This window comes from Talpa europaea (genome assembly GCF_964194135.1).
Source record: "Talpa europaea genome assembly, chromosome: 15".
In the NCBI taxonomy this organism is placed as follows: Eukaryota; Metazoa; Chordata; class Mammalia; order Eulipotyphla; family Talpidae; genus Talpa; species Talpa europaea.
The window spans coordinates 39,824,774-39,850,302 of record NC_140083.1 but is presented as its reverse complement, the minus strand read 5'-3'; the positions used below and the strand labels follow the sequence as shown (position 1 = coordinate 39,850,302).

Below are 25,529 nucleotides of genomic sequence, written 5' to 3'. Positions count from 1 at the left end.
GCAGGAAACTGCAGAAGCAGGGAGGCCTTATGTGATGTGAAAATCTCCCAGTTTGGTCTCAGAGTGGGGAGCACCACCAACTGTCACCCCAGAGCAGCCTGTGGGAGGGGACCAAGGGCAGGAGGGTTTGTGTTTCCCCTCAGAGACACAGCTCCTCCTCTCACGCTGAATAGCGGGAAGTCCTGAGCTGTGAGGACAACTGCACATCACCCCCCAGGAATTACAGTGTTTATGGAGCAAATATCTAAAATATTCAGAGGGAAACCCAGCATTTACAGAGCTCTTACTCAGGAGTCAGGTACTCCCTGAAAACATAGTGCTGGACTAGCTCCCTGAATGCCTACGACAGCCCTATGACAGAACAGACAGCTGTTTCTATCTCTGAGAGACAGGGAAACCGAGGCACAGAGGAGTTGGACAATGACCTCTAGCAGGGCCAAAGCAGAGGTAGCCCCGCTGCGCTGTGCTGTGGTCCCTGCCTGGGAAGCTTTTCAGCTGGAGGTTCTGACAAATCGAACAAACAGCGGCAACTCATATTAGCAAGGCACACAATAAAAGTTCTAACATTTATTTTAAACCCACACATCTTAGGAGTGTACACAGAATGCTAAAAAGCCTCTACCTTCATCCATGAATCTGTTTACACGCTTTTTCTAAAAATTTGAAAGCCCAGTGAGTGCAAGTAATTATTTCTCAGATTTGCATTTATTTCAGACTAAATCTACCTGATGGCAACCTTCCTGCCAACAGACCTGCGAACACCTTGGTCTGTACCCACAGGCAATATCGGGAACCTTTACAAAACTGCACAAAAGAAATTGTAAAATAGTTTAGGGAGGCTTTAAAACTCTTCTCAGTTGCATTTTCCCTTTGGACATCATGTTGGGGAAAAACAGTATTGCATACGAGCAAAATAAATAAGACTATAAAGAATGCTCTCTCCAGAATACCCAAGCAAAAAGAAAGAAAAATAAATACACACAGTCATGTAAGTGAATGTCACTAATGTCTCTGAGACCATGGAGCGGGCTGTGACTACCTCATGTCCTGGATGAGAGAGACCCTCAGCGTTGGCAACATAGCTCCGGAGTCAGATTTCCTTCTTTCTGGTCCAAGGGCCACTGAGTACAAAAAAAAAGTCAACAAAGTATTAGAAAAATAACAGTGAGAACCTAAACTCTGAGTCACATTCCGTATGTAGATACTTTAGGGATGACTTTGAGAAGAACAAAATTTAAAGGCAATAGAAAAGTTCAAATTCTTTCCCCAGGAATGTTGCTATTTTGTGAATGCTGTGACCCCACTATTTTCTTTCTAGTTCATCCAGGGCTACATTTGGAAATTTAAAAAGAATCAGAAAAGTCCACTTAGCAAATAAGGAGATATCTGCAAATTCTGGCCAGAAGCGCCAGTTTCCAAAGTTCCTCACTCTAACAGCTCACGATAATTACATGAACACAGTGTCTGTAAGTTAAGCTACCAAAGACATGAGCTGACTCTGGGCGCATGATTTCCAACACACAATTCCCCTAAACTCTGCGAGTGTTCAGGAAGGAGACTCTAAGAGCCTGGGTTCTGCAGCCTGACAGGTTTCTATGTCAAGTTCAGAATCCAAACTACAGATTGCAGATCTTGCCAAGTGGGCAATCTCAGCCCACTCGTGGGATAGAGGGGGATGAAGCCTGAGAGCTGATGTGCAGGAGGGAAGGAGACGGGTTCCCTCACGGGGCGACACCATAGATTCTTGGCCAATATGTTGTCGCGGTCAAGGAGGCTCCTGGGGTTTTGAGCCCCTTGTCCCCACTTTCCCATTTGTAAGTGAAAACTAAGCTGCAGCATCACATTCAACAAACATACCCATACAGATCAGAATTAGGATGTGGGGTTTTGCTGGCTATTTAGGGCCTCCCTTCTTGGGGGACCAGCACAGGACTCCCGAGCACATGTGCAACTGAAGCTGCTGAGGAAGACACACTCTGGGATCTGGACTCGCCTGGGCGAGGCTCTGACTGCCCTCAGCAGGGGAATGAGACCTGCCAGGCCAGCCTCAGGGCAGGATCTGGGAGGCATCGACTATGACACTGTACGGCTGTCCGGCCCTGGTGGGACCAACTCAGTGGGGGAGGCTGGCAGGTCCACACGGAGTGGAGGTAGCTGAGAGGTCTCTGCTGTCTTCTCAGTATTGTCCTGAACCCCAGACTGCTTTAAAAAGTTAAATTTATTCAAACAAAACAGAGACAGTACACTATGCTGTGGTTTTCCTTCTAAGACGGACCCTTCCTGTTATTGCTTCTGAGGATGGATGGTCTCATCTCCTCTGGGATGGGGGAGAGAGCGCCCCTGTGGAGACAAGGCTCTTGGGTCTTTCCTCGGCCTGGAAATGCAGGCTGTTTACTACTATTAATAAGGAAGCTTAACAGTTGGCAAACAAAAAAGTATTTTGGGGGGAAACACCCAGTTTTGAAAGCAGAAAAGTCAATGAACTGCTAGTTTCTCTATAATTAGAGCACATTCTCAATTATGCAAGATTTTATTTTCAAGCTAATGTTTTTATATGTATTTCACACTGTCATATTTTTAAGCCCTAATTTCCTGGGCTGAATCATCAGAGGTGTTAGAACAGTATTTATAAAATCCACCCCTCCCAACAGACAATACGTTTGATTTCAAAAACCGCATTGTTTATGTCAATCCTGCTTAGGATTGGGAAGACACTTAATCATGTGTGGGCTGACGCCATCAGCCGATTGGCACAAGCTGGTGAGGGTGAGGTCTGAGACCTGTGTTTCTGGGGGGGATGCGGGAGTTGGGGGTCGGGAGGGGGTGCACGTTCGCAGCTGGGGTCTGGTCTCCAGCAAGGCAACCTGACACTGACCATGACCCTGCTGCTGTCCCCCAGCACCCCCCAGCATGTGCCTCACTCAGCTACTTCTACAGCTTTGCATGCACCGAGCTTGGTTCCCACACCCAAGCCACCAAGGGCTGCTTCTTCCTAGGAACTAACTGCTCCCAGTGAAGGGAAGCCACCTGGTTATGGTTTCACGGTCTGAGCAGACACATGTTCTGTGATCATAGGTGAGATCATCGGTGGTTACGGGACACACGCCGTAACCATTTTTCAGTGGAAAGGGGCAGAGGAGCTAGACATAGAAAATGCTTTTAAACTTGAACTGAAACTTTATCAATGCAGCCACACCTTGATACAGCAGAACCTTGACACTGTTCACAGGGGCTCCAGGCCATGGCTATCAAATTCACGTTCATGGCTGCTTGGTTAAAGGCACATAAACTGGTGAGTGCCGCATTGGGACAGGGTGTCCCCCAGGGGCAGTGGGGGAGGTGCAACCAGGCTACTCCATGTTAGCAACACATTATTTCTGAAATAGGTAAGAAATATTTATTCTTATGTGGGTTGGCTTAGGAGTTACAAAGATTTTTTCTTACATTTCTGATTTTCCAAAATAAGCTGAAATTTTAGAAAAGGTTCCCCAAAGGCCAATTCAAGATAAAACATTTCATCTCCACTAGCTTTCCACGGTTACTTCTCTGTGAAACAGATGATTAAAACTGCACAGAAGGTAGTGTATGAAGGAAGCCTACCCTGATGTCACGCTAATCAGCTAAAGAGTTTTGACATCTGGACACGTGATGCCTGTGAGAAGCGGGAGGAGAAATCTGACTCTTGGAGGTTTTTCGAACATGCGTGCCTGATATCGTACTCAAAGATTACCAGCGATGGCTAGAGCTTCTCCTGAAGGAAAATATCAGTATGTGCCCTGCCCAAATGCCTAGGTCAATGAGGCACTCCAGTGACCTTTCATCGTTCACTGAGGCTGGTGGGGTGTCTCTTGGGAGATGCTGCCATGGGGTTCAGTTAGGGTTACTCTCCCCACCTCTCCAGAGAGCACTTGGATGCTCAGGAAGCCCAAAGGAAGCGGCAGGTCTCACAGCCTGTAAGTGAGGCTGCTCCCTCCCTCTGCTCTGCCACTTGCAAGCTGGGAGAGAGAGATCCAGCCAGAAAGTGGACTGTGCAGGGCCTAACTGCAGACAGTCGGCCAGCAAGCTCACCTGGGGATTCGGCAAGGTGTTCCTGCTTCTCTTCTCTGTCCTGGAATTGAATTAAGTGGGACCACAAAGCTGACTTCCCCTGAAAATACAAGAAACAGGATATTGGTCATTTTATAAGGAAAAATAGACCAAAAATTTTTCTCAGCCAAACCAATCGCATTGAGATGACCACAGGCAAGTCCGGAGACCCAGGCGCAAGCTGGTCGGTGACAGTGAGTGGGGAAGGGCAGCCCAGCAATGGGTAGGAGGCCTGGAGCTCCCCGACTTGAGAGGGTGACTGCAGATAAGAGGCTCCTACAGCACGTAGTGTGTCTGCATGGACGGAACTCACAGACGGAAGAGAGAGTGGCCGAAGGAGACAGACAGCAGGGGAGGAACAAAGAAACACAGCAGAAAAAATCAGAGGGGAGACCCCAGGAACAAAAGCAAAGAAAGCCTTGGGACATGCTACCCTGAATAACAGACAACTGGATGAGGCACTTGGTTAATCTCCAGGGGCAGCGCCAGCCTCTGATCCTTTCCTGGCCAAGAGAGCCCCGCCAGCCCCTCCCAACCACAGGTGACACTTCTCCTGCCAGAATAAAGTACCCATGGCACATTTCCATTCTTCCCTTTCAATTTTGTTTCTTTTTCTTCTTCTCAGTTCTCAACCTTGGGACAGGGCCCCCTGGACCCACCTGCTTGACCTGCAGGCCGTGGCTCCATATCCTTTCCAGCAGGTCACAGAGGCTGGCAATCAAGGTGTTCTCCTCCAGGCCGGTGATGTTGGCCTCCCCGTGACCCAGCTCCACAGCCTCGTGGCCCATCTTCTCCACCAGCATGCGCTTGGTCTGGAACACGAAGTGTGGCCACAGCGTTACCCTGTGGGGAAGCCCACAGTCCCCCAGGCCAACCGGATAGGAGCTGGGTTTCCCTCCTGCTACATCTAACGGCGGCCTGGCCATAGACTGGGGAGGCTGTCTTAGCCTCTGGGTGCCTACCTGGAGCACAATGTCTTTGCTTTCCTGTTTAGTCGGAGAAACCGGGCCATTCAAGAGGGACCAAGAGGTTCCTTGAAAGCATCCCCAGGGATGGGTGACTATGTTCAGAGCCTGTGCCGTCAGAGCCTGGGCCCCCGCCCAGCCCCCCTCCAGCAGACCCCAGGTGGCTGTGCTGTTTGATGGCAGCACCACACTGGGCAGCTCTGGGCTGTCTCAGAACTCTCAGGGGAGAGTGAAAGAGAGCCCTTTGCCATCATCCTTTCCCCTGCTCCCCACGCGTGGGCCTGGGGAGATGGGAAGGAGAAGTTAACGTGGAGCAGCCTGAGGCACTTTAATCAAACATAAAACATAAGAAAAAGAGTCTGGTTTTGTGGGGCGGAGTACAGCTGCAGAGCACACAGGGAAGATGTGCAGGACGTGGCTGCCACAGGGCGGCCCAGGCTTCTGCATTTTGTCCGTTGGTACCGTGATCTCCAATCAACACAGATGTCCGAGGGCCGAGTGCATGACACACACAGATCCCTGGCATGGCCAAGTCTCCTCCTCCTGACCACCCTTCACTCGTGCACAGGGGAGGAGCTCGCACACGTAGACACACACTCCCCCAACACAGACTCTGGGTGGCTTCATGCCCATCCATGTCAATGAGGAAGACAGTCAGGGCGGGCAAGGTGAGGAGACCCATGCAGGCCCCCCACGAGTCCATGGGCAGTGGAGATGGGGCTTGTGGCCTTGGCCACAAGGGGCACGGGTCTGTGCCCGGCTTTCCTTGTCCCCCCTCAATGTGGAGAGGCACGTACCTTCATCCTGCATTCTTTCAATAAGCCTTCGACAAACTTGGAGTTGGTCTGTGCGATCACTGCGGGAGAGAGGTCTGACAGTTTGGGTTGCCTCAGGTTTTTTCCTAAGCTTCGTGCTTCTTGCATGTATTTCTAAAAATCAAAGAGTATTTTTAATGCACAAACAGCAGATTTTCTGTGTACCCACTTAACCTCAAACGGCAAGTGCAGGAGCCTTGCAGTGCAGCAAAGGGCACACGAGTGTCGGCGTGTCTGCAGCGAAGGGCGAAGCCTTGGGCCCTCCACGGTGACCCACCCAGGAGAAGCTGTCAGGTGAAAGCTCACGCAGAACATGGTGGAATTTCTGGTTTAGTCTTGTTACTGGGCAAATCTGAGGCTGATATTAGTCAGAGTCAGTTGGGATGAGGAAAAGTGGGGGGCTGGACTTCAAGCCCAAGGCTGTGTGGGGCCCGGCGGCTCTCATGCCAGCGTATCTGCTCCTGTCCTGCTGGCCTCCCCAGCTCACACCTTGAATCTAATCATGCAGTGAACCTTGAGCGCTGGGGGCCTGCTGCTCGACCTCCGGCCCATCTGCTCATTGGTCAAATGGGCAAGGCCTCATGACATAGGCGGCAGTGACTCAAAGGAGCCCCAGGGGCCAGGGGGGTTGATGGGGGGCCTGGTTTCTGAGACAGGCAGCTGTGGTCCTCCCCTCTGTTCCACAGCAAAGGACGTTCAAACAGCCTAGAACTTTGGAGTGAATAGTCCATTCACTATTTGTGGCCAGTGGCCAGCAGGGGAAGGATGCAGCGGCTCTGGGTCCCTGCCTCCTGTAAGGCACCTGCAGGTTCTGCCCACTTTCATAAGGACCACGGGGCTGGATTGCTAAGTCCAAGGGCCTTAGGACCATGGTCAAAGAACAACTGCTCCAAGCTGTGCAGTGAAAGTAGGCATATGTGTGGGGGCAGAGAGATGGCGTGGGCACGCACACCAGCACAGCAGCCACATGGGAGACTCAGGGGTACTCAGGGGAGGACCTGGTATTATAAGGGAAGGCATATGAAACCCTTTGCTTTCTTTAAATAAGAGGGAATTTGTACATTTAAGATATTTCGCCTTCAAAAAATAATCTGCAAAACCTGGTACAAATTAAAAAAAAAAAACACAACTACTACTTAGGGCTTCAACTGATCAGTTCACCCGCCACTTTCCAACCACCCAGTGAAAGACAGCATCAATAAAATGTTTCCTTTAGGGCATCTCTGTAAATGAGATGAACCTGCTCACACTTTGTTCCTGTAACACTCGTGTGCCCAAATTAAATGGACACACTCACTTTGAGTCTTTGTGCTTTGAGTCTTTTTTAGAGGGACAAAGAAGGGAGGAAGACAGAATGAGAGACAACTCTCACCCCTGGGAAATCAAAGGGAACAGGTCAACCAAACACCCTGAAGGTCAGTGTCCAAATACATAAAAGCAGTAAGTGAAAACCGCTTCAGAAAAAAAATCAACGTGCTAGGTAGATTCTACGCGGAGTTACGACATCCATGCACATGTAATTTTAACTTGTGCTGATAGAGCTTGGCATACTACAAATTGGAGAAAAAAGGTCAGTAAAAACCAGTACTGACTATGATATGAAAAGGGGTCTGTCTGCCCTGAGTGTCCACTCTCATCTTTCAGGCTGGGCAAACCCCAGAGCCAAGAGATTCCATCCCAGGGAAGCTCAGCGCCCCTTTTAGACACTGAGCTAGAGAGGAGAAGACCATACAAGTAAATCTGTGCCCCTATTTCACAGTGGAAAAGCAGGTGACCAAGGGTCCTGAGTGAGGGCTGCTGCAGTCAACCTGGCTAGCTGGGTGCATGGGAAAGGCAGGCCTAGAAGTCAGCTCCTGAGCTGGGAGCTGGCTCTGCCTTTGTATGTCCATCTCGCTATTTGTGGCCAGTGGGCAGCAGGGGCAGGATGCGGCGGCTCTGGGTCCCTGCCTCCTGTAAGGCACCTGCAGGTTCTGCCCGCTTTCATCAGGACCACGTGGCTGGATTGCTAAGTCTAAGGGCCTTTCGACCATGGTCAAAGAACAACTGCTCCAAGCTGCGTAGTGAAAGTGGGCGAGTCTCTTGGACTTCAGTTAAATGATGTCCAGTTGGACAAGGTGACCTCAAAGCCTCCTCTCAACACTAAGATTCCACTGTGACCTGATTTTCTGACCGCATCAGATACAGACCTGGAAAGGTAAATTAAAACGCTGTGGGGATGAAACCTTGCCAAAGTAAAGCTCCTTGACAAGGAATCACTGCTGCATGCCTGCAAAATGCTTACATAAAAAGGATTTTGGAATGTTAACATAGTCCCCTTTGGAAGAAAAACATTTTGCTACATCGGCCCTTGCCACCCTAAAAGAAACACCACCATTGGAAAGGTCAGTTCTCCCTGCCGCTAGCAAGGAGGGGCTCTTGGTAGCGCATGCTGCCAGGAGGGGCTGCAATGCCAGCGCAGGGAAAGCAGCAGGGAGAAGGCCAGTGCTGCTAGGAGGGGTGAGCTCACACAGGTTGGGGGCAGTGAGAGGGACTCCAGCAAGCTTGGCTGCTCCTCACCACACTCAGGCAGAGAACATACCAGGCAGCGCTCAGAGAAGGATTTTTTTGGAGGCCGTGCAGGAGGAGGTGGGCCCTGGTCCCACTCCCAGAAAACCATGGAGTTCCGACAGACCAAGGGGTCCCCGGAAGACTAAGGACCCGGACGCCGGTGGCAGAGAGGCAAGAGAGAGGAGACGGGGAGAGAGAGAGAAGCAGAACAAACATGCAGGTAATAAAGTCACAGCAAAAGGGGGTAGGTGGGGGGAGAAACTAGACAGGAGCACGAAGAGGAGCACGCAGGGGCCGTGGTTCTTGGGAGGCGCTCAAGCCCTAGATGCACAGACATGCTGACCAACAGCAGCCCTGCTGGAAGGAGGCCTTCTGTTTTATTCCTACACATTCGAGCTTAGAAAACAGTTCAAGGGATTTCTGGTTGCATTTTCCTGTGACCACGTGGAACAATGAATGCTGACTTCCAGTTCTTCAAATGTTCACTGTGTCTTTTTACATGTAAGTAGCACAAATAAAGCACCAGGATCTTAATTTGAAAACACTTTAAGAAAATGGTGTTGGCAAATTGAGGGCAAAGCACAGGCAGAGGCTCCCTAAGTTGACGTTTTGCTGATACCAGGACAAACCTGTGCTTCCTGTTAGTACCACAGGGGAGACATGCAGCCCACAGGTCATCTGCCTTCACCTGACGTGTAGTAGCGCCTCCTTTTAGGTGTATTAAAATGACAAAAATGGAAAAAATGGGTCACTCCGGTGGTGAAGGGGTTAAGTCTCAGCGCTATCGCCAGCCTCTGGGGCCTGAGTTCAATCCCCAGCCAGGGAGATGACCCACATAGGGCACAGCAGACCTCTCCTGTCTCGCCCACTGCTCCCCTCAGCAGTGCATTTTGGTCAAGCTGCCTGTTCTGCTTCCCACTCTGTCTCTGGGGAATCCTCTCATCCCTTGCACCTCTGGCCTACACCCCAGTTCTTGTATGCATAAATAAATAAAAATAAATCTTAAAAAAAAAAGATGTTTAAAAAAAATGGAAAATGACAGATGTTTTCTGCTATGAGTACAAAGAATTATTTAAAAATAGAAGAGAGCCATTTCAAAAATGGGTACCTTCGCCCCCCTCCCTGCCCCAGCCTCTGGCCCCCCCACCCCCACCTCTGCCCCCCATGTACCTCTCGGAGGTCGTTATCCAGTCCCACATGCTCGGGGTGCTGGCGGAGTCGGTCCTTCCTGCGCTGCGTGGTGGCGCTGCGGCTGACCCAGCGGCTGAAAGACAGCCATGCCCGGGCCCAGGTGAACACCCGCCCCCATCGTGAAGCCCCATTTCTCTTTACATGGGAAAGCGGGAAGGCTCAAAAGACCCACAGCGCTTATTTTTCAACGGATTCCCTCAGATGAAGTTTCTTCATTGAGTTCCTTCCACAGGGTTGGCCCACAGAGCAGCACACGAGCCCCTGGGGCTCAGTGTGTTCATAAAGACGGGCACTATCAAGGCTTTTTAAAAATTGAAGTTCAAAAAAGCAGTGTCTCCCTTGTAGGCATCTCCCCCTTTCTGTCCTCCCACCGACCAGCACCCTGCCCTGGTGAACCCCCTCCGCTCCCCTGTGCAGCCATCCCCGACAGCAACCGGTTTCCCTCCGGTGCCCTCTCTATCACTCACCCCCAGCCCCACCAAGACCTGCTTTCTTAACCCAGGGAAAGAGGCCACGCCCTCCCCACTCCTCCTCCCTAGACTTCAATGCCGCGCACACAGGGAGCTCATCTTTCCTCTAACCCCAGTGGGTAAGACATACTGGCCACCGCACCCTGAATGGTGCTCTGGCCCCTCCCAGCTGCGGCACTGACCCCTCTTCCACTGTCCCCATTCTCTCCACTCACAAGCCTGCTGGTGTCGCCACGATGACCTGAGGTCTCCTTCTCATTGCTCTCTGTAAGCTGCTTTCACAGTTTAGATGTGAATGGGACCCTACCTTTGGGTCCCCTCTGGACCTTCAGTTCATCCCTAATCAGCCCTGAAAATGCTCTTCTTGAAGCCACTGGTCCATGTGGATGACATGACTAAGCTGGGCCCCAACCCAACCTCGGGAAGTCCCTCTAAGAAGAGGAGCATCTGGTGGGAGCACAGGGGGATGGGCCTGGGGCTGTGGTGGAGGATGATGGGCTTTGGCAGAGGGTGTGGGGTGACAACATACATCCACGGGGGCATGAACTTGTACCCAAATGTCACCCACAATGTTGCAGACCAACAAAAACTTCAATAAACATTATTTAAAAAAATAGGAAGGGCCTCCCTGGCGGTACAAGGGGTTAAGCAACACACTATGAAGCAATCCACAGCCTCTGCAGCACAAGTTCAATCCCCGGCCAGCCAGGGAGAAACCCACATGGTGAGGCAGACCTCTCCGGTCTCGTCCGCTGCTCCCCTCAGCAGTGTGTTTCAGTCAATCCACCTGTTCTGTTCCCCACTCTGTCTCTGGAGAATCCTCTCACCTCCCGCACCTCTGGCCTATACCCCAGCTCTTATGCATAAATAAATAAATCTTTAAAAAAATAAAAAAATAAGAAGAGGGAAATATGGACACGGACACAGAAGGCTGGAAGCCCAGTGAACATGGAGGCAGAGGCTGGAATCTGCTGCCACAATCGCTGGGGCCACCAGAAACTCAACGGGGCAGGAAAGAGCCTCCCCAGAGGCCTCAGAGGGGGCACAGCCCCACCCATCCCTTGATTGTTGATTTCCAGCTTCTAGCACTTTGAAAAAATAAAGTTATGTTCTTTTAAGCGCCCGAGTTCAGAGGTTTTTTTTGTAATAGCAGATGAATAGAGATGATGGAAGCATGACTTTCCAATTCCATTAGCCTGCATTCGTGTAACTATCCCCAAGTACACATGACTTGAGAAAGAAAAAAAGTCTTTGTTCTTTGGATCATTTTATGTGTTGGGATTATAGGTGAAATATTCAGAAAGTATCAATCCACATTTCAAATGGGGTAACGTGCTCTTATAAAAAGCAGCCTGACTGCTAAGGTGCTAGCGGCCCGCATGGCCCCACCCCCATCAGAGCTGCATGGCTCCAGGCTTCATTCATTCTTCCTCCCACTATTTGGGGGATGGACACACTTACTTGTTGTTAGTTGGTCCTGTTGCCAAGACATCAGACTGCAACTTTGGAAAGAAGCCTTGCTCGTATTTGCCTTGACCAATTTTCATGTCCAGCAGATGTGGGTGGATCGCAGTGTGATCCATTTTCATCAGTCGCTGCTCAATTGACTGGGCTATAAATTAAATTTATGACAAATTACAGACATCCTGTTGGCTAAATCTTGCAAAATAATGCTCTCCCCACCCATGCACTTATGAGGAATGCAGTCTTTTTTTTTTTTTTTTAAGATTTATTTATTTATTTATACAAGCACTAGGTACAGTCAGAAGCATGGGAGGGTGAGAGATTCACCAGAGCCAGAGTGGGGAATAGAACAGGCAGACTGACGATACACTGCTGAGGGGAGCAGCCGGCAGCAGGAGAGGTCTGCACACCAGACCCTCCTGGCAGCTGGGGATTGAACCGGCGCTGCAGAGGCTGCAGGCAGCTTCACAGCCCAGCGCTCAACCGCTGCACCACCAGGGGAGGCCCAGAACTCAGTTTTTATACCACTCTGAAATAGACTTTACAAAAGCATTTCAGAAATCATTACAACCTAGTATAAAAGGGTTAATTTTAAATAAATACTGGATAATTAATTTTCATTGGTATTTTCTGCCATTATCAAAGGGAGGGCAGCGGCATTGAAAAATCTGTACTTGGGTGCTGAAACAACTTTCTTTTAGTAGGAAATTCGGAAGTGAAATATGGTTGAGTACCTCATGAAAGAAAATGATGGCAAATAAAACATTTTCCTTGAGCACCTCCCCAGTGGCACAGCAGGCTGAGCACAGCGCTGTGAGGCAGTCCACGGCCTCTGCAACGCCAGTTCGATTCCCGGCCAGCCAGGGAGATTCCCAGATGGCGAGGCAGACCTCTCCTGTCTCGCCTGCTGCTCCCCTCAGCAGTGTATTTCGGTCCTTCTGCCTGTTCTGCTCCCTGCTCTGTCTCTGGTGAATTCTCTCACCCTCCCGTGCCTCTGGCCTATACCCCAGTGCTTGTATAAATAAATAAATAAATAAATAAATAAATAAATAAATAAATAAATAAATAAATAAATAAATATTTTCCTTCAGCTGAAAGACAAGGGGAGGAAAAAGCAAACATGGCAGCCTTCCATGACTTAATTCCTTTGTGTAAAGACCCCAAAGGGCTCACAGGTCCTCCATTTGTAAAACCAGGAGCTGTGCAAAGTTTGTGACCTCATTTCCTGCCAACAGTCACGTGCCCATGGGGGATGGAGGGGACGTAGGAGGGGTGTGGATGAGGTCAAGAGGGATAACGCAGAGAAAAATAAGACCAGCAGGCATTTAGAGAATGTCCAGAGGATAAGAACTGACTGTTTGAAGAATGAAATAGGCCAAGTTAAAAGATAGGATTATTCAACATTTCTATTTTAAGACCACTTAAAGGAGGAGGCCATCTCAAAGACCCAAGAAACAGTGAACTATTTCCCTGGCAAAGAATTTGATCTTAAATGTCTTTTGTCAACTGAATTTCCAAGAGCAAATATAACATGTGGGAAGTGAGACTAGGCCCCGCACTTCTGTTTGGCACTTGCTCAAGGGAGGACAAGGAGAACCCATGGCTGGGTGACAACCAGGACATGCAGAGAAATGCAAGGGGGGATTTTTAGAAATAAGTCACAGAGTAAGTCATTACCTCCTTCAACACCAGCAGATCAAGCACTGGTGGTTATTCCTCAAATATATTCTAAGGAATCTTTTTTTGGGTATGGAGGGGTGTGTCCATGGCAAATTCCACTCTGGTGACAGAACTTGCTCAGGGGCCCGCTCCACCCAAGCCCTCCCGGAGTCGGGATGTCTGGGTGTCTGTGTCTCCAGGCAGAGGCGGAGGCAGTATTAAGGGGTGAGGGGGGGGGGCTCTGTGGCAGTCACCACTGCCCTATGTGACTTATACTTCCAAATGCTAGAAAGCTGCTTTCAACTCCCTTATTTGTCTTTGTAACCCGTGGGAATTTATCCAAAACTTTTTTTTTTTTAAAGATTTATTTATTTATTTATACATACATACAAGCACTGGGTACAGTCAGAAGCGCGGGAGGGTCAGAGAATTCACCAGAGCCAGAGAGGGGAGCAGAGCAGGCAGAAGGACCGAAGTACACTGCTGAGGGGAGCAGCGGGTGGCAGGAGAGGTCTGCGCACCATGTGGGACCCTCCTCCGGTGGCCGGGAGCAGCCAGGGATCGAACTGGCACTGCAGAGGCTGCGGGCAGCTTCGCAACCCAGCGCTCAACCGCTGAGCCATGGGGGAGGCCCTATCCAAAACTTTTTTTTAAGATTTGTTTTTGTGTAGAAGAACCGGGAGGTGCCGGGCTGGGGTGGGGGGCTGAGAGGACTCATCAAAGACAGCAAAGACAGAGTGGGGAGCAGAACAGGTGGATCTACTGAAATACACTGCTGAGGGCAGCAGTGGGTGAGACAGGAGAGATCTGCTGTGCCATGTGGCTCAGCTCCCTGGCCAGGGTTGGAATGCAGGCCATAGTGGTGATAGTGCTGAGACTTAACCCCTAGGCCACCAGGGAGGCCCCCATCCAAACTTTTTTGAGGTCCTTATATATTTTTTTTTCACGTATTTTATTTATTTATTTGTTTGTTTGTTTATACATGCACTGGGTACAGTCAGAAGCGTGGGAGGGTGAGAGAATTCACCAGAGCCACAGCAGGGAGCAGAGCAGGCAGAAGGACCGGAGTACACTGCTGAGGGGAGCAGCGGGCGGCAGGAGAGGTCTGCGCGCCATGTGGGACCCTCCTCCGGTGGGCAGGAAGCGGAGCAGCTTGGGATCGAACCGGCGCCGCAGAGGCCGCCGGCAGCTTTGCAACCCAGCGCTCAACCGCTGCGCCAGCGGGGAGGCCCGAGGTCCTTATATTTTTGATATGTAACTTTCTTGAAATAGTAGTCAGATCTCTGCTGGATAAAGGATGCAAGTTTCAATGTGAAAGGATACTTAGTGTTCAGTCAAGCCCCTGGATCTCACAATCAGTCTACACCTGCACCATGCAAAACACAGTGAGCAGAGAGGCTGGGCAGAGTCAGGCTTGGCTTCCCAACATGAATGCCCTGCCTGACTTCCCACCCTGTCTGTTCCATCAAAGGCCACAAAGCTCCATCTCTGGCACAGGGAATGGCTGTCCTCCACAAAGGACAAAGAAAAGTAGCTTCAGATTTTCCACTGGATTTAATGACAGAGAACCCTGACATCGAGCTGTTCCCGACAGGGTCTGCACCCAGCACTGCTGGCTCAGCAAGTCCTGAACCAGTGGGCCCTGGGCTCTCGGGAACGACAATGCTCCTGCTGCAGAGGCTGTGGGCTGCCCGTAGATGGTCAGGCCGGGTGAGGGTGTCCATGAGCTAAGACAGGTATGGGAAGAGAGAGCTTCACCATCACCGGCCCTGCTGACAGGGCCCCACAGAAGGCCTCTGCCACAGACCTCACAGTGGTCCAGACTTCTTTTTCATTAGAGGCAAAACAAAAAGCAAAAATAAAAAAAAAAAATCCAGTGACTACAACAAAATCTCAATTTCTGCATTTTTTTTTTGTTGGGGATAGCGAGGACGATTTCATCTGATCAAAGAAAGAACCAAAGCACTTTTGAGGGGTGAGCACCTTGCCGCCTTCTGTCCTAAACAGTCTTCAAGAGCAGCAAACTCTATGAGAGCCTGAAAGACAGTCCACTGCACGGAAAAGACTGTGGAAGTACACTCATCGCAGCCTGCAGCTCCCTCCGCTAGGATCTCTGTCCAGAGAGAGGAAGGGACTTTCCTGGGCAAGGGCGTCGCTCACAGGGCAGCTGAGGCGCCCTCCTAAGAGACTTGGGCTGTTTCATGCACTCTCCACCCCGAGCCTCCAGAAACACAGAGGGGATGGCTCTTCCTGGGGTGCTCCTCAGCAGGTGTGAACAGGATGGGACTCAGGGAGACCAGAGAGGACGGCCACCAACGGCGAAGGCCTTGGCTCACACGCTGCTTTTCTGAAACACGCTGACACTGAGGCCTGTCCCGCCATGCCCTGAACATGGAAATGCAGCAGCAGCAGGGTAAGGAACAGGGCAGAGCCAGGAAACTCACACCTGCTGCCTCCTTTTACTCCCCAAGAAAAGGTGCTCTTACACCTCTCCTACATTCGAAGGGGAGGACCAACAGGGGCACTTGGGTGACAGCTATCAGTCTACCTGGCACAAAGAGTGGGGCACAGACCCTGCAGGCATGTGAGACTGAGGGGATGGGCGCAGGCCCTGTGTCTGTTTGTAGGAGGTGCAGCTAATGGCCCGCATCCGGGCTTGCTGCTGCCAGAGTTGCCCTAACCTGGGCCTGGGCCCGGCTCTGACCCTCACGAATGCTGCAGGCCAGAGGCAGGCCCTCCACCCCTCCAATGAGGCTGGCAGTATGACGAAAGCAAAGATGCCCTCTGGGGGCCTCCCTGGTGGCACAGGGATTAAGTCTCAGCATTAGCAAGCTATTGACAGCCTCTGAGGCCTGAATTCGATCTCCGGCCAGCTGGGGTGATCCACATGGCGCAGCAAACCTCTCCTTTCTCCCCACTCTGTCTCTGGTGAATCCTCTCATCCCCATATCTCTGGCCTGCACCCCAGTTCTTGTATGCATAAATAAATCTTAAAAAAAAAAAAGATGCCCACAGGCCTTGCTGTTACGATAAAGGCAAAAACGCAAGTGAAGCACTTGCCATGATGTCCCGCGTGGGAGGCTGGCCAGACCAGCCAGCCGTGGGGTGCACTGCCAGATGAGAACTGTGATTCTCTGAGGACAAGGCTAGTGTGGGGAAGGGGGAGCCTCTAGTTTAACTGCAAGGATCTGGGGATTTTAATTCAATAAACGGACCTACTGAGATGAACATAAATACTCGACTGACATAAACACAGTTTTAGTATTGAGAGTTAGGAAGCATCTCAGATTGGTCATTTTAATGGAATGCTTTTCTTGGATGAAGAGAAAAGAGGGCAGACATAAGAAGGGAATATGCACAGCAAGTAGAAATCAACATTGTTTTCACTAAGACAGTAAAGACAGGGAGCCGGAGACCAGAGCCTCTTGTAGTACACTCCATGACCCCCGCTGGCGTCTGTTCTCTTCTGTGGTGAGAGGGGGTGCGATGGAAAGGGCGGTCCTGGAACTCACAGGGGTCAGAGCTAGAGAAAGCTCCGGTGGCCAGAGCTCAGGGTAAGTCCCCATCCACAGCTGGACATTCATGCTCTGGTTTAAGGGGCGACTGTGCAAGCACAGGGATGGGGGCGGGGGGAGCTGAGCTCAGTGGGCAAGGCGAGTGTACCTGCTTCCTTCAGGGTGCTACACTTCTGGTAGATGGATGTCCTCAAGGTGGGCGCCCTCACATTGTATAGTCGGATCTTCTCAATGCGGGAGTCAAAGACTCGCAGCAGAGGATCCTTCTCTTCCCACTGAGACATGATTTTATTATCAATGAAGGTGGCAAACATCTGTGTTTCAATGAAGCGTGAAAGGAAGGGCAGGTAAGGTTCCGGCTGGTCAGACAGGAAGGAGGCCTGCAATGAGAGAATTGGGGACTCGTTAGAGCAGGGAGACTGTGTCTACACCAAGTGACGAATCCCTGCGTTATCTGGGGTAGGAGACACCCTTTGTCAACCCAATCATGCAGACTGTGGCTTGAAATCCAGAAACCACTTTTCCTGCCCTTCTGCTCAGTTCATGGAGTTCAGCTCACCGGGCCTCTGGCAGGGGTCCTGTCTTTCAACCTGCATGCCCTCCGTGGACAGAGGGGCACCTTGATGAGAAGGGGTGGCTGTACCATGATGGCCAGTGTTTCCTGACCACTAGCGTAACCGCTGGCCCCAGAGAGCTGAGGCCTCTGGTCTACTGGCCAGGCCCAGCCCAGGGAGTGGCCCTGGTCACCAGGTAGTGGTAACTGACACTGCTGCCCTGGCAGCAGCACACGCAGGTAGTGACTCTAAAACCAACATGGAATGTGACTGTGTGGGTGAGATCTTTTGGTTCTTTTTCTAGTCTGCTTTTTGAGGCCCCAACACCATTAGAGATTGATGGGTGAGCACTGACTCCAGATCAAACTCCTGCCAGAGCAGTGCTGGCAGACTAGCTGGGACTTCAATACTGGAAACAGCACTGCCTAAAAACCACCCAGAGGCAACTGAGCCTGCAGACACACCCATCCAGCTTGGTTGCCATGGGAACCGGCACCTGCACTGTGGCCAGTTTCTGATTTAAAGGGCTCCCTTCCCTGTGGCTCCTCAGGTCCCTGGGTGCAAGGAAATGCTAGCTGCAACTTGGTATGGGCTGACATGTGGAAGCGGTCTACTATTTCAATTGCTGGACTGGTCCTGCCGCTCATTCTCTTTGGTCAGTGTGGTGAGGCAGAAGCCAGGGATGAGTCCCAGCTGAGACTCATCAGCTCTTCCTTACATATTCACTTTTCATTTAATATCTAGGAAGGCTTGCAAACACTTCCTTGTAGAAGTAAGTGTAAGTGCCTTCATAGCACAGATGTCTTTGCATAAATCCAAATAGCCAGAGAAAGGTTCACGGGGACAGAAAGGTTCTCTGAAGGTGAAATGTGAAGATAAATATTAATATAACTTCTTACAGAGCAAAATGCCTTATTTCCTGGGAGGGCCCAGTGTCTGCTGTGATGGTCAAGCCATGGCGGCGCCCAGGAGGGCAGCAGAGACTGGCCCTGCAAGACTAATGTGTGAGGGTCCCACAACATTTTCTGGTGGAAAGGGAGATGATTACCCCTTCTCGAGTCCAACATGAAATGCTCCTTTCTCTAGGGGCAATATAAAAAGAATTCCATTTATAGTTCAGAGCCACAGAAAGATGAAGAGGGAAGAAAGTGCCAGCACTCGATTCAGATAAGAATTTGAATGGCCTGAGGATAAATCATGAGTGTACACAGATTAGCTTCAAGCTGAATAGGAAAAAAAAAAAAAAAAAACATGGAAAAATGGTTAAGCTTAATGAGAAAGGAGCTGAAGAGCAGGAATTTGTCTGGAGAAGTAAAGGCTTCTTAACGTTAAAGATTCTTTCTCAAACACAAAGTGCGTCATAACTGTTCAGCATAGTTTATATAATGATCAAATCAGAAAAGAATCTTTTTATGCTACCTACCTTTACAAAAATGTTTTATTAATACTTATTTGCCAGATGCTCCAAGGCTTTACATTAGCCTCCCAGCATGCATCAGCCCCTCTGAGAGGTGTTTCCTGACACACAAACAACATTTAGCAAAAAATGGTGATTCACGCTAATAGCTCATCTGGTGTCTGCACGTACCATGCCGCAGGCAAGGCTGGGACTAGGCTCCGGGGACCTGACATGGTTAGCACAGCCCTAAGTGCTTCTGTCTGGGAAAAAAAAAAAATCTGGTGGCTACGGCAAGAAAACCTGGCAGAAGAACACCCCGGAGTAAATCCTAGAAAGAAGCTTCGACTTCAGCAGGACCATCGAAGGCTGGTGTCACTCTCTGTCCTCTTTCCGAAACTCGAATCCAGCCTTTGACTTCTACTCATAAAACCCAAGCCAGTTACTCACCACTGACCTGAGAACAAGACAACAGTTTGGCTTCTGAAACTAAAGGTCACCTTTAAGTTGCAGCTTCAAAACAGGATGAAAATGAAACATAGGAATAAGGATTTACTAGAAAAGGAATCAGTTTCATTGACTTGATCCGAAAGTAAGGGCAAATGGGAGACCTGTCCGAGGTCTGGTAATGTCAGTAGATTGGAAAAAACCTGTGAAATGGAAGGGCTTCTAGAGCTCAAGTGTCTTCACAGGAAGGGGAACTTAAAAATGAGCTCAAGGGCAGCTTAATACACTATTGGGTGACCAGCTTATTCACGAGCTGGCCGATCTGCTCTCCTGTCAAATTGTTTTACCCAGTGTAAAAGACAGGCAAAGAAAGACCCTTTGTGGGAAGGAACAGAGGGAAGATCTGAGTTTTAAGACAAGTGAAGGGAACTAGGGAGTCTGGCCCTGACAACCACAGAAGGGAAACAGTAGAGTCGTTACTTTGTCAAAGTTCTGCATCTGCTCGCGGTTGGTCAGCCAGGACTCCATGTCCTGCGCCGTCTGGATGACGAAGGCCTCGTAGTCTGCGAACATCTGTGTGAAGCGGTTGGCAAACACCTCCCGGAGCTGCACATTGAGCTGGTGGTCCCGCAGCTCGGCCCCCTCGCACTGCAGTTTCACATCCTTGTCACCCAGGGAGCTGGGCAGGCTCATGCTTTCCACGGCCACCCCGGTCCGCTTAGCCAGAGCGTGCAGGCGGGCGAGGGTCTCGTTGCCCTGCAGCAGGTTGTACACGTTGATGTCATTGGGGGCCACGTTGCCGTTCTTCTTGTCGATGACCAGGTCGCTCAGGACCAAGCTCTGCAGCTTGGTGGCGCTCTCGCTGTCCTGCACCCGGCCCTCGGGCGCGATCCCGAACTGGAGCAGCACCTCGGAGAGCTCCTGGATGAAAGCTGCTTTGTTGGGGAACTGGGGGAATTCCTCTGGCAACTCGATGAAGTGGTTGTCAATGTCCACAAAACACAAATTGGCCTGAAGAAGAAACAAAGACGTGAGCAGGTGTGAAAATAAGGACATTGTATGTTTTATAGTATGTCTGCCAACGGCTACAGGTGAAATCGTAGGTCAGGAGTATGTTAATCTTCTCAAGGTTACGACTTTCTTATTCTTTTAAAAATAAATCTCTTTGTCAAAACCTTTCCCTATTTTTATGCCAACTTCACTATCCACCCACTCATTTTCTCTGGGCCATGTCAGTTCACTATAATGCACATGCCCCTGGGTGTTCTTAAACAGCCCAACAGGGACAGGTGTGTGGACCCCCACACAGGAGACACCGGGATGCTCTGGAAAAAGCCTCAACTCTCTGGGTCTTTCCACCACTCTAGCATCCAGTGTAATTTAGAATTAACAGGAATTGCCAAAATTTAGCATCTGTAGAACCCAACATTGGGATGACATTAGCAAAGAGCAATCCAGTTTACAGAAAATCCACATGTTTTCACTTTATCCAGAATTATCTTCAAACTCTTGGAAAGCAAAACCATTTCAGAAGCATTTAGACAAAAGGGGCAGAGTGGAGGGGAGGGAGCAGGGGCCCGCTGGGTACAGCAGATGAGGGTCCCTTGGGTAATTGGTGGGAGGATTTTGAAGTCTTTTTGGAGGGGTGTTGGGTTCAGAGTGAGGTCCTTGGATTACCACTGAGTAAAGTTTCACCAGACCGTCCCTTTTAGAGGCACAAGTGAGTTTCCCCACGAGGCAGAGACTTTTGGTTATATCCAAAGGGGCAGGTCTATTATATAAAAGAAAGGACAGGAGAAGATGCCTGCATAGACATGGGCAGGAGGGAGAGCTGCCTCTCACCAGGGGAGCAATTACACTGTTAGAGTGTTCCCTTTTTTTTTGGGGGGGGGCAGAGTTCATTCCTTTGGGATTGCTATGAATTGTTAATTCTAGGGTGTGACTAGGTTGATTTGTGAGGACCAGGATTCTCTACAGTGGCCTCCATCTCTACATCCCACCTCTGTCTTCGCCTCCAGATCCTTCCTGCAGCCTCTGATACTCCTGCAGCAGTTGGACCTAAGGGTTTTCCTTACTATAGTTGGTTTAAGGACTGTGTGCATCATCTCTACCGCCACCTCCAGTTTCTGGCCTTGTGACACTTCCATCCCAAATTTTCTACTCTCAGCCTCCATCAGTTTCACCCAAAAACCTTAGGGAAGAGGTGGCTGGGGGAATGTTTGTAAGCTGAGGAGAGAGGAGACAGAAATCAGAAGAGATGTTTTCTTCAGTTGATTTATGTTCTAGATTTTGAATAAAGAGATGACTATTTTCAAGTACGTGAGGGAAACACAAGGGGCCAGGTGCTTCACAAAACCCTGACTGTCCACCAGGTCCTGAGGACTGGGGGCCCCAGGGAGTGTTCCCCCTTTTTCACCCCACCTCAGAACCAGCACAGATGATGTGGTGTGAGGACTGAGCTCCATCCCCAGGTCAACTAGAGGGCCATCTGAGTGACAAGCAGCAAAATCTCAGCGTACCCCGCCACCCCACAACAGGGACTCAACCTGAATTTTTTTTTTAAAGATTTATTTATTTATTTATACAAGCACTGGGTACAGTCAGAAGCGTGGGAAGGTGAGAGAATTCACCAGAGCCAGAGCGGGGAGCAGAGCAGGCAGAAGGACCGAAGTACACTGCTGAGGGGAGCAGCGGGCGGCAGGAGAGGTCTGCGCGCCATGTGGGACCCTCGCCCGGCGGCCAGGGATGGAAATGGCACTGCAGAGGCTGCGGGCAGCTTTGCAGCCTAGCGCTCAACCGCTGCACCACTGGGGAGGCCCTCAACCTGAACTCTTAAGCCTGAAATAACCTCTGAAGAAATTGAGGCCCAAGCAGAGAGGAGACTCGGGGGCCCATGTCAGACAAGCACGCGCAGACGGCCAGTGGCTGAGGGGCTCCTCCCCCCATGTCTGCTCCAGTGCCAGCATTTTCCTCTAAACCAAAGAAGAGTGGCACTGCCTATGGCTTCCTTTAAATCTGCCTCTGCATGTGTGTCACAGTCTTTGGGAATCAGGTCCCCGGAAAGGCTAAGAGGACCAAGTAAGTCACTGTCATTCAAGGGCGTGACTCAGCAGATGGAAAACCCACTAACTAACGTGCTCACCCCGTGCTGACCAGCAGTCCCCGGCTCTGCATTTTTACTGCCTCCTTCACTAATGCCTCCCTGCAGACCTTTCCAGCCCTTCCAGCTATGAACAGGGACAAGAATTCATCTTGGGAAATGCTGAACTTGCCAAGCCCCGGTAGTCACTACAGAGCTGAAGACTGGTGGCCAGGGGGCGCCCATCTCACGGGGCTCTGCACCCACCTAAGTCTGTTTGGAAGGGCCCCAGGTGGAGCCTCGAGCCTCACAAAGTACAGACAGGAAAAATGAACTCAGGCCAGGAACACTTATCGAGGAAAAAACCAGAAGCCCCATTTTCTCACACAAACAAGAATCCCACACATTGGGACTTTCGGAGAAGGGACTTTCTCATCTTCACACCATTAAATTTCATAAAGGGTTTGAGGAATATTACAAACACTGAAAAAGATGCTCAATAGCCAGCCTTGTGTTGATTTAAGGCTTGATAGTTCCATTTTTTAAAAAGATTTATTTATGCATACAAGAACAGGGGTGCAGGCCAGAAGTACGGGGTGTGCAAGGATTCACCAGAGACAGAGGGGAACAGAACAGGCAGATCTACAGAAATACACTGCTGAGGGGAGCAGTGGGTGAGTCAGGAGAGGTCTGCTGCGCCATGTGGGTTGCTCTCTGGCTGGGGTTCGAACTCATGCTGCAGTGGCTGCGGATAGCTTCATAGGTTGTGTCTTAACCCCTTGCGCCACCAGGGAGGTCCTAGTTCCACATTTTTACTGAGCAACTGCCCACAAATCTACATGAGACAGTTACTTCCAGTTAAAAACCCTGTCGGCACCTTTAAGGTGGGGTGCTGAGGCAGGTGACCCCTCAGCAGCGGTACCCAAGCTCCGGGTATCCCCATGGTCTGAGTTCACTCTCCTAGTTGCTGTGTGTGCTGGTATCTCTGGGACTTGTGGGTGCCTCATCCCCATGTCCTGGAGCCAGCCGGCTCAATTTGAAGCCTCCAGCTCGGTGGCAGGAGAAGAAGGGGTCCGGGAAGGGCAGCTGGGCTCATCTCTCCATGGCTGATGGGGCTGCCACTGGGACAAATTGGAGAAGAACATTCCTAGAATCTCTGGGCAGGACACAACAAAAGGCAGGAGGCCAAAGCAGTTCTGCTCCAGTCTCAGGCCTGACAGTCTGTCCATCACTTACTACAAGTCCAAGGGGAGGTGCTGTTCTGTGCAGCTAGCCCGAGGCCCTTCCCTCTGCCATCCCGCACCCAACTCCCCCAGACAGCCCAACAGATGGCTGCCAGGGGCACTGCTGTGGAATTGCAGGCAAATGACTGGCAGTCCGTTTTGAGTCTGTGTGGTTTCGCCGTCAGCTAACGCCCCAGATTGCACCTCCTGAGATGATCATTTTGTGCACATCATGCTCACGGTTGGGCCGTGAGCCCTGGCACTATTTTTAGCTGTGGTTTTATTTTAGTTCCCAGGGAAAGCACGTGTGTGTTTCCCCAGTGAGCACAATCGAATCACTTTCTCTAAGTGGTTATTTTCATACCGACTCCCTCCCCCAAGTAGATGATGTCTCCCCATTGTAAAACACCAGAGCACAGTGACACGAGGCCATCAGCCTTCTCCCCATGCATGCTCCTCCACTGCGCCTGTGCTTTAGTCTACACTGTGGCACGTGGGACTGTGTCTCCTTAAACGGTGCTGATTTCATGAATGAGAAATTAGAAAACCAGACACTCACACAAGGACCTTCATATTCTGAAGTATGTTTATCTTGGAGTCAGAGGATGTACAGTGAAGATGGAAAGGCTTCCTGCCATAGATAGCGCAAGGTGGGGCTTTAAGGACTCTCAACAACTGTTACCCAAACAAAAACAATGGAAAGAGACTTCTATACACAAAGAGTCTTATAAAATACCATCTTAGGAACCTGTAATCAGACTAGGTGCACAGCAGAGTATTGCTGTTTAATTCTTAAAGTGAAATGCATTTGGCTGCTCTAGTCCTTTTTCCTTGACATTTGAAAGGATTTACTTCTTGGAACCAACCAGATGCTTAGATTAATCTAGTGAAAGAGGAACCAGGGGTATGCCTGAACAGAGACAAGAGGCATATGAGGGAGGCAAAGCCCAAAACCAAAAAAGAGTAAGACCATTTGCAGGGGTGTTTAACACGAGCTGCATGAAGTCATTGATTCAGAATGTTTGTTTGGGGGCCTCCCTGGTGATGCAGTGGTTGAATGCTGGGTTGCAAAGCTGCCCGCAGCCTCTGCAATGCCAGTTCGATCCCTGGCTGCTGGCGAGGGTCCCACATGGCGCGCAGACCTCTCCTGCCGCCCGCTGCTCCCCTCAGCAGTGTATTTTGTCAGTCTGCCTGGTCTGCTCTCCATTCTGGCTCTGGTGAATTCTCTTACCCTCTCGCACTTCTGACTGTACCCAGTGCTTATATGAATAAATAAATAAATCTTTTAAAAAAATGTTTGTTTAGGAAGAGAAACACTGACTTGAATAAGGGAAGTGGTGGACAACTGCAGGCACCAGTACTGGTAAGATGGCTGTGGCTCAAGGTCTCATTTTAAATTCACTTATGAAAACAAGAATCTCCTTGGGAAACAAGAACAGCATGGATGATTTTATGAAGACAGGCACTAATTAAATAGCTAATAATATAATGTAGTGAACCATTTTATGTGTTTTACTATGTCAAGACACTTTCATCGATACTTCTTTTCCGAGGTTTTCCAACCCAGTTCTGTGTACCATTAACAAGTGAAATTGAGAAGCAAATGCTCTAAAGGCTTCCTGTTTATTTTCTTCTAAGCATCATCTGAAAATCCAACACATAGAGAACAGTCCAACCTTAAGGGGCCCTAAAAATCGGGGTTTAGAATTTTTATCTCAATCACCTTGCCCAGCTGACCTTTAGAAAAGGCTGGTAACCAGCCGTAGGTCTGGAAACGAAAAACTCTAAAGGATGTGATACTTCTGTTTGCCCCAGCAGGCTGAAGGGTGCCATCTTTCATTGAATGGATATCAAAAATCAAAGTCAACATAATCAACACAGTAATTTTAAAGAATATTCTAATCTGGGCTGTATGTCATGTGTGCCCTGAATGTGGGAAGAGGAATGAAGTGGTACCAGGATGATAAGATAATTAGATAATGCTATGTTGGTTCCTTCTTCACAAATTTAAAGCTGTGGAAACTGGCCATGGTCCTGTTTGGTTTTTAATTTTATTTATTTTTGCATAGAAGAACTAGGGTGTAGGCCAGAGGTGCAAGGGGTGAGAGGATTCATCAG

The 25,529-nt window shown here is 49.9% G+C and overlaps 1 protein-coding gene across 5 annotated transcripts in view; it reads right to left on the bottom strand.

The window, feature by feature from the left end:
* DENND5B (DENN domain containing 5B) overlaps positions 1 to 25,529 on the bottom strand; it is a gene marked incomplete at both ends in the record, with an annotated part of 120,574 nt that overhangs the window by 23,990 nt on the left and 71,055 nt on the right. For 2 of the 5 annotated variants that reach the window (XM_084254663.1, XM_084254664.1), the window contains 8 exons: positions 1,040 to 1,121; positions 4,069 to 4,147; positions 4,746 to 4,898; positions 5,849 to 5,980; positions 9,584 to 9,677; positions 11,536 to 11,686; positions 16,861 to 17,092; positions 19,590 to 20,120. In XM_084254663.1, the coding sequence (XP_084110789.1) occupies positions 1,040 to 1,121; positions 4,069 to 4,147; positions 4,746 to 4,898; positions 5,849 to 5,980; positions 9,584 to 9,677; positions 11,536 to 11,686; positions 16,861 to 17,092; positions 19,590 to 20,120 (1,454 nt within the window). Of the gene's footprint in view, positions 1 to 1,039; positions 1,122 to 4,068; positions 4,148 to 4,745; positions 4,899 to 5,848; positions 5,981 to 8,444; positions 8,556 to 9,583; positions 9,678 to 11,535; positions 11,687 to 16,812; positions 17,093 to 19,589; positions 20,121 to 25,529 lie in introns of all 5 variants that reach the window. The other 3 variants (XM_084254660.1, XM_084254661.1, XM_084254662.1) reach the window with 3 other exon arrangements.